Below are 9,044 nucleotides of genomic sequence, written 5' to 3' on the forward strand. Positions count from 1 at the left end.
TTATATTATTTGTGATTTATTTTATGTTATATAATAATTTAATTTTGTGTTTTTGTGGAATACTGTGGATGTGTTTCTTCTTTTTTGTTGATTTAAATAAAAACATTGAATGCAAAAAAAAAAACCATGGGCAAATTCAATTGGGTGCGAGAATAGCGAAAAACCTGCACCTGCGAGGTTTCTCCTGCAGGTGCCGTTTTTTTACTATTCAAATAGACGCAGATATTTTCTTTTTTTATGCGCCGGGAGATTTTATTTCACGCACCTCCAGAGCAAGTGTGATTTTTTTTTTTTCTAAAATCGTTAATTTTAGGAAAAATCATTGGGACTGGCTCTGGCACCCCGGGTGTCGGGAGCGCGCATACCCGCGTAATCCAAAATTGGGCGCAAGGTTTTTTACCTCACGCCCAATTGAATATGCCCCCATAAGTGGCATGTGGCGTGACCGGAGCCCAGGTACGTGTGATTCCGACTGATCCAGCGCCAGTAGATATGTTCCTCATTCCTCAGCATGACACCGTTCCACAGCCTCCCGCACCCCAAGGACGTTCCACAGCCTCCCGCACCCCAAGGACGTTCCACAGCTCCCGCACCCCAAGGACGTTCCACAGCCTCCCGAACTCCAAGGACAGCAATAAAGGAGATTCTGCCTCTAACCTGCTAAATCACTTTTGCCAAAATCCTACAATCCACATTGAGACGGGCAATGGGGCATCAGTCTTTTCCCTTGGACAAGAATATAAGACCGGGCAATCCTCCTGGAAGGAATGAGTAACCTCTTGCCCAGGCAGTTAATAAACACTTCCATAAGGCGGGGGCCAGAACATTAATAAAGGTCTTACAGAATTCAGACGTTAATCTATCTGGACCTGGGGTCTTCTTCATAGACAAATAGTCTATGGCTATTCTGACCTCGTCTACTGTTATATTCCCATTCAGGGTATGAAGTGACGCCTGCAGACTATCCACACCTGGAGCTATATTTACTAATGGTCGGTTTTGGGTTTTTGGTAGTGATTGTAAAACAACCAATTACAAAAGTCAAAACAACCAAAAACCAGACATTGGACCAACAATATTTTTTTCCACATAGAGAAGAATACGATCCGCAGATTTACTAATGGTCGGTACTACTACCAACCCCCAAACCAACCACAAAATAACAATAAACCGCCCAAAACAATTGATCAGATCATTATCATCTGTGCAGACTTTCTTAACTTTTTAACCTAACAAAGTGTTAAGATGTAAAAAAAAAATATGTGGGGGATACCCCCCAAAATCAGTAACCAGCCCCAGACATCTCAACCCGGGCTGGTACTGGAAAATGAGGAAAAAATGGCATAGGGTTCCGCCTATTTTCCAACTACCAGCACTGGGCTGAACCAGTCAGGGGGATAATGTCATAGCAGGGACACACAAATTGTGGGGTCCCCCTGCCATAAGATTCACCAGCCCCAAACTGGTCAGCCCAGGGTTGGAATTCTTCAAAAAGTTGGGACCCCAAAAATAATATGGGGGCCTCCCTGTTAAAGAACTACCATGCCCAGACATTAAGGGCCCATTGGCACCTGTAGTCCGGCTGTAAAGACAATATTAAAATAAACACACTACTCACACCCGAATGTTCAAATATTTTATTTAAAAAGAAGCTAAATAATAATAATTTCATACTACCCAAATCCTTGGATGGGCTCCTCATTGTTCCATGTAGGCATAGGTGTGGGGAGAAGAAAAATATGAGCGTTACCCCAAAGACACTCACTGTACATATTGTGTACCAGTGGCGGAAGTATAGAGTGTTGGGTTCAGGTGCAACAATATGCTTTCCCTCCCCCCAGCTCTCCTCACCCCAGCTCTTTTCCCCCTGGGACCCCTCCCCCCAGCTCTACTACCCCCGAAACCCCTCCCTCCAGCTCTCCTCACCCCTGGGACCCCTCCACACAGCACACGCCCACAAAAGAAAAAAAGGCATTATATTTCTGAATGACAGAATAGTGGAGGTGAAATCCTCCTCTTAGCTCTAGTGTTAGTGACTGAGCCATCTTGTCGTGGATAATGATGTGGGAGCCATAGTGAGTGTTAGTGACTGAGCCATCTTGTCGTGGATAATGATGGGGGAGCCATAATGAGTGTTAGTGACTGAGCCATCTTGTCGTGGATAATGATGGGGGAGCCAGAGTGAGTGTTAGTGACTGAGCCATCTTGTCGTGGATAATGATGGGGGAGCCATAATGAGTGTTAGTGACTGAGCCATCTTGTCGTAGATAATGATGGGGGAGCCAGAGTGAGTGTTAGTGACTGAGCCATCTTGTCGTAGATAATGATGGGGGAGCCAGAGTGAGTGTTAGTGACTGAGCCATCTTGTCGTAGATAATGATGGGGGAGCCTTGGAGGTGCAGTGAGATCAATAACCTGAAGGTCTGTAGTAAATTTCCCCATCTGTTCCAGGACCACACACGTCAGCCGCATTGTTGGGTGCTGACCATACTTGGGAGAGATCTGTGACACCCCCCTAGTGGGCAGGCAGGGATACAGCTTTTGTACATAGGAGTTATGCTGCCGCTTCCCCTTAGACCTGGCGATTACTTTGTTTTCTGGAATGAAAAGTCCTCGTTCAGCTTTGGAATGAGAAATTGCTTCTCCCGAGCCGTCTGCCTGGAGCAATAACTCCCCCATAACATACTGTACATACTTATTATTACGGTGACATTATTCCAGGACAGTTTGATTCCTTGAAGATCATGTAATGACTGATGTAGATTATTGTTGTGACAAAATATAAAATCTATATATAACTACATAATTCTGCCACTTTCAGGTTACCTCCGGCAGTGGGAAAGCTAGGGCTACTATCGCGCCCTTACCGCTGGTAACGCCAATTCTTCGCAAGCGGGGCCCTAGTACAGCTTATAGTGGAACAAACAAGCTGAGATTTCTGCAGGATGATGAAGAATAACCCAGATTTATTCATTCTCCAGATTATACAGTTTCCAAGTTTATTTATTTCAAAATCCATCTTTTAATAAAGTTCTAGTTCATACAGAGAGACCTACAGTACAGTGCCATCTTATACTGTGCCAGAGACCTACAGTGCCATCTTATACTGTGCCATCTCATACTGTGCCATCTCATACTGTGCCATCTCATACTGTGCCAGAGACCTACAGTGCCAACTTATACTGTGCCATCTTATACTGTGCCATCTCACACTGTGCCAGAGACCTACAGTGCCATCTTATACTGTGCCATCTCATACTGTGCCATCTCATACAGTGCCAGAGACCTACAGTGCCAACTTATACTGTGCCAGAGACATACAGTGCCATCTCACACTGTGCCAGAGACCTACAGTGCCATCTCACTGTGCCAGAGACATACAGTGCCATCTTATACTGTGCCAGAGACCTACAGTGCCATCTTATACTGTGCCAGAGACATACAATGCCATCTCACACTGTGCCAGAGACCTACAGTGCCATCTCACTGTGCCAGAGACATACAGTGCCATCTTATACTGTGCCAGAGACCTACAGTGCCATCTTATACTGTGCCAGAGACATAGTGCCATCTCATACTGTGCCAGAGACCTACAGTGCCATCTTATACTGTGCCAGAGACCTAAAGTGCCATCTTATACAGTGCCATCTTATACTGTGCCATCTCATACTGTGCCAGAGACCTACAGTGCCATCTCCTACTGTGCCAGAGACCTACAGTGCCATCTTATACTGTGCCAGAGATATACAGTGCCATCTTATACTGTGCCAGAGACATACAGTGCCATCTTATACTGTGCCAGAGACCTACAGTGCCATCTTATACTGTGCCATCTCATACAGTGCCATCTTATACTGTGCCAGATACCTATAGTGCCTTCTTATACTGTGCCAGAGATATACAGTGCCATCTTATACTGTGCCAGAGATATACAGTGCCATCTTATACCGTGCCAGAGATATACAGTGCCATCTCATACCTTGCCAGAGACATACAGTGCCATCTTATACTGTGCAAGAGATATACAGTGCCATCTCATACTGTGCCAGAGACATACAGTGCCATCTTATACTGTGCCAGATATATACAGTGCCATCTCATACTGTGCCAGAGACCTACAGTGCCATCTTATACTGTGCCAGATACCTATAGTGCCTTCTTATACTGTGCCAGAGACATACAGTGCCATCTTATACTGTGCCAGAGATATACAGTGCCATCTTATACTGTGCCAGGGACATACAGTGCCATCTTATACTGTGCCAGAGACATACAGTGCCATCTTATACTGTGCCAGAGACCTTCAGTGCCATCTCATACTGTGCCAGAGATATACAGTGCCATCTCATACTGTGCCAGAGATATACAGTTCCATCTTATACTGTGCCAGAGACCTACAGTGCCATCTTATACCTTGCCAGAGACCTACAGTGCCATCTTATACTGTGCCAGAGACATACAGTGCCATCTCATACTGTGCCAGAGACCTTCAGTGCCATCTCATACTGTGCCAGAGACCTACAGTGCCATCTTATACTGTGCCATCTCATACAGTACCATCTTAAGCTGTGCCATCTCATACAGTGCCATCTTATACTGTGCCAGAGACCTACAGTGCCATCTTATACTGTGCCATCTCATACAGTGCCATCTTATACTGTGCCAGATACCTATAGTGCCTTCTTATACTGTGCCATCTTATACTGTGCCAGAGATATACAGTGCCATCTCATACTGTGCCAGAGACATACAGTGCCAGCTTATACTGTGCCAGAGACCTACAGTGCCATCTCATACTGTGCCAGAGACCTTCAGTGCCATCTCATACTGTGCCAGAGACCTACAGTGCCATCTTATACTGTGCCATCTCATACAGTACCATCTTAAGCTGTGCCATCTCATACAGTGCCATCTTATACTGTGCCAGAGACCTACAGTGCCATCTTATACTGTGCCATCTCATACAGTGCCATCTTATACTGTGCCAGATACCTATAGTGCCTTCTTATACTGTGCCAGAGATATACAGTGCCATCTTATACTGTGCCAGAGATATACAGTGCCATCTCATACTGTGCCAGAGACATACAGTGCCATCTTATACTGTGCCAGAGACCTACAGTGCCATCTTATACTGTGTCAGAGACCTACAGTGCCATCTCACACTGTGCCAGAGACCTACAGTGCCATCTCACACTGTGCCCGAGATATAGTGCCAGAGACATACAGTGCCATCTTATACTGTGCCATCTCATACAGTACCATCTTAAGCTGTGCCATCTCATACAGTGCCATCTCATACTGTGCCAGAGACCTACAGTGCCATCTTATACTGTGCCAGATACCTATAGTGCCTTCTTATACTGTGCCAGAGATATACAGTGCCATTTCATACTGTGCCAGAGACCTACAGTGCCATCTTATACTGTGCCAGGGACATACAGTGCCATCTTATACTGTGCCAGAGACCTACAGTTCCATCTTATACTGTGCCAGAGACCTACAGTGCCATCTCATACTGTGCCAGAGACCTACAGTGCCATCTCCTACTGTGCCAGAGACCTACAGTGCCATCTTATACTGTGCCAGAGACCTACAGTGCCATCTTATACCTTGCCAGAGACATACAGTGCCATCTTATAGTGTGCCAGAGACCTTCAGTGCCATCTCATACTGTGCCAGAGACCTACAGTGCCATCTTATACTGTGCCATCTCATACAGTACCATCTTAAGCTGTGCCATCTCATACAGTGCCATCTTATACTGTGCCAGAGACCTATAGTGCCATCTTATACTGTGCCTGAGACCTACAGTGCCATCTTATACTGTGCCATCTCATACAGTGCCAGATACCTATAGTGCCTTCTTATACTGTGCCAGAGACATACAGTGCCAGAGACATACAGTGCCATCTTATACTGTGCCAGAGACCTACAGTGCCATCTTATACTGTGCCAGAGACATACAGTGCCATCTTATACTGTGCCAGAGACCTTCAGTGCCATCTCATACTGTGCCAGAGATATACAGTGCCATCTCATACTGTGCCAGAGACCTACAGTTCCATCTTATACTGTGCCAGAGACCTACAGTGCCATCTTATACCTTGCCAGAGACATACAGTGCCATCTTATACCTTGCCAGAGACCTTCAGTGCCATCTCATACTGTGCCAGAGACCTACAGTGCCATCTTATACTGTGCCATCTCATACAGTACCATCTTAAGCTGTGCCATCTCATACAGTGCCATCTTATACTGTGCCAGAGACCTATAGTGCCATCTTATACTGTGCCTGAGACCTACAGTGCCATCTTATACTGTGCCATCTCATACAGTGCCAGATACCTATAGTGCCTTCTTATACTGTGCCAGAGATATACAGTGCCATCTTATACCGTGCCAGAGATATACAGTGCCAGAGATATACAGTGCCATCTCATACTGTGCCAGAGACATACAGTGCCATCTTATACTGTGTCAGAGACCTACAGTGCCATCTTATACTGTGCCAGAGACCTACAGTGCCATCTTATACTGTGCCAGAGACCTACTGTGCCATCTCACACTGTGCCAGGGACATACAGTGCCATCTTATACTGTGCCAGAGACCTACAGTGCCATCTTATACTATGCCAGAGACCTACCGTGCCATCTCATACTGTGCCATCTTATACTGTGCCAGAGACCTACAGTGCCATCTCACACTGTGCCAGAGACATACAGTGCCATCTCACACTGTGCCCGAGATATAGTGCCATCTTATACTGTGCCAGAGACCTACAGTGCCATCTTATACTGTGCCAGAGACCTACAGTGCCATCTTATACTGTGCCAGAGACATACAGTGCCATCTTATACTGTGCCAGAGACCTTCAGTGCCATCTCATACTGTGCCATAGATATACAGTGCCATCTCATACTGTGCGAGAGACCTACAGTGCCATCTTATACTGTGCCAGAGACATACAGTGCCATCTTATACTGTGCCATCATACAGTACCATCTTATGCTGTGCCATCTCATACAGTGCCATCTTATACTGTGCCATCGACATACAGTTCCATCTTATACTGTTCCATCTCACACTGTGCCATCTTATACTGTGCCAGAGACATACAGTGCCATCTCATACTCTGCCAGAGACATACAGTGCCATCTTATACTGTGCCAGAGACATACAGTGCCATCTTATACTGTGCCATCTTATACTGTGCCAGAGACCTACAGTGCCATCTCACACTGTGCCCGAGATATAGTGCCAGAGACATACAGTGCCATCTCATACAGTACCATCTTAAGCTGTGCCATCTCATACAGTGCCATCTCATACTGTGCCAGAGACATACAGTGCCATCTTATACTGTGCCAGAGACCTACAGTGCCATCTTATACTGTGTCAGAGACCTACAGTGCCATCTCACACTGTGCCAGAGACCTACAGTGCCATCTCACACTGTGCCCGAGATATAGTGCCAGAGACATACAGTGCCATCTTATACTGTGCCATCTCATACAGTACCATCTTAAGCTGTGCCATCTCATACAGTGCCATCTCATACTGTGCCAGAGACCTACAGTGCCATCTTATACTGTGCCAGATACCTATAGTGCCTTCTTATACTGTGCCAGAGATATACAGTGCCATCTCATACTGTGCCAGAGACCTACAGTGCCATCTTATACTGTGCCAGGGACATACAGTGCCATCTTATACTGTGCCAGAGACCTACAGTTCCATCTTATACTGTGCCAGAGACCTACAGTGCCATCTCATACTGTGCCAGAGACCTACAGTGCCATCTTATACTGTGCCAGAGACCTACAGTGCCATCTTATACCTTGCCAGAGACATACAGTGCCATCTTATACTGTGCCAGAGACCTTCAGTGCCATCTCATACTGTGCCAGAGACCTACAGTGCCATCTTATACTGTGCCATCTCATACAGTACCATCTTAAGCTGTGCCATCTCATACAGTGCCATCTTATACTGTGCCAGAGACCTATAGTGCCATCTTATACTGTGCCTGAGACCTACAGTGCCATCTTATACTGTGCCATCTCATACAGTGCCAGATACCTATAGTGCCTTCTTATACTGTGCCAGAGACATACATTGCCATCTTATACTGTGCCAGAGACCTACAGTGCCATCTTATACTGTGCCAGAAAAATACAGTGCCATCTTATACTGTGCCAGAGACCTTCAGTGCCATCTCATACTGTGCCAGAGATATACAGTGCCATCTCATACTGTGCCAGAGACCTACAGTTCCATCTTATACTGTGCCAGAGACCTACAGTGCCATCTTATACCTTGCCAGAGACCTACAGTGCCATCTTATACCTTGCCAGAGACATACAGTGCCATCTTATACTGTGCCAGAGACATACAGTGCCATCTCACACTGTGACAGAGACCTACAGTGCCATCTCACACTGTGACAGAGACCTACAGTGCCATCTCACACTGTGCCAGAGACCTATAGTGCCATCTTGTACTGTGCCATCTCACACTGTGCCAGGGACATACAGTGCCATCTTATACTGTGCCAGAGACACATTGTGCATTGAATGTTCCTAGAAGATGGTCGCAGTACTGACCCAGCATTGTCACAGTAATGGCGCTGTCCTCTCACCGTATTACTTCCAGTATTATTTCGGCGCTGATCGCTTATTTCTTTGTTCCTGTTCTGTTATTATAGACTTACAGCAATTCTGTTACTGTAATATTATATAGGTAATTGTATAATCTACTATTCCATTAAAAATCAAAGTTTCCTTATTTGTGTCATGCCAATTCTTTATCACAGGAAGAGGCCACCAGTGGTAACCTGGGCACACACCTATACAATCTCACATACCGTGCTGTGCTGATATGTGGGTACACACCTATACAATCTCACATACCGTATAGTGCTGATATGTGTGTACACACCTATACAATCTCACATACCGTATAGTGCTGATATGTGTATACACACCTATACAATCTCACATACCGTATAGTGCTGATATGTGTGTACACACCTATACAATCT

General features: G+C 45.7%; 1 protein-coding gene and 1 pseudogene across 1 annotated transcript in view; both read left to right on the top strand.

The window, feature by feature from the left end:
• Positions 1 to 2,992, top strand: part of M1AP (meiosis 1 associated protein) — a 97,925-nt gene extending 94,933 nt beyond the window's left edge. Inside the window, exon 9 of the mRNA XM_088457222.1 lies at positions 2,822 to 2,992. Coding sequence (XP_088313348.1) covers positions 2,822 to 2,959 — 138 coding nt within the window. The 3' untranslated portion in view covers positions 2,960 to 2,992. The remainder of the gene's footprint in view (positions 1 to 2,821) is intronic.
• Positions 2,993 to 3,245: 253 nt separating this feature from the next.
• LOC148477100 (uncharacterized) lies at positions 3,246 to 8,606 on the top strand (annotated as a pseudogene).
• Positions 8,607 to 9,044: the final 438 nt, after the last annotated feature.

This window comes from Taudactylus pleione, unplaced genomic scaffold (genome assembly GCF_031769625.1).
Source record: "Taudactylus pleione unplaced genomic scaffold, aTauple2 ptg000747l, whole genome shotgun sequence".
Taxonomy (NCBI): domain Eukaryota; kingdom Metazoa; phylum Chordata; class Amphibia; order Anura; family Myobatrachidae; genus Taudactylus; species Taudactylus pleione.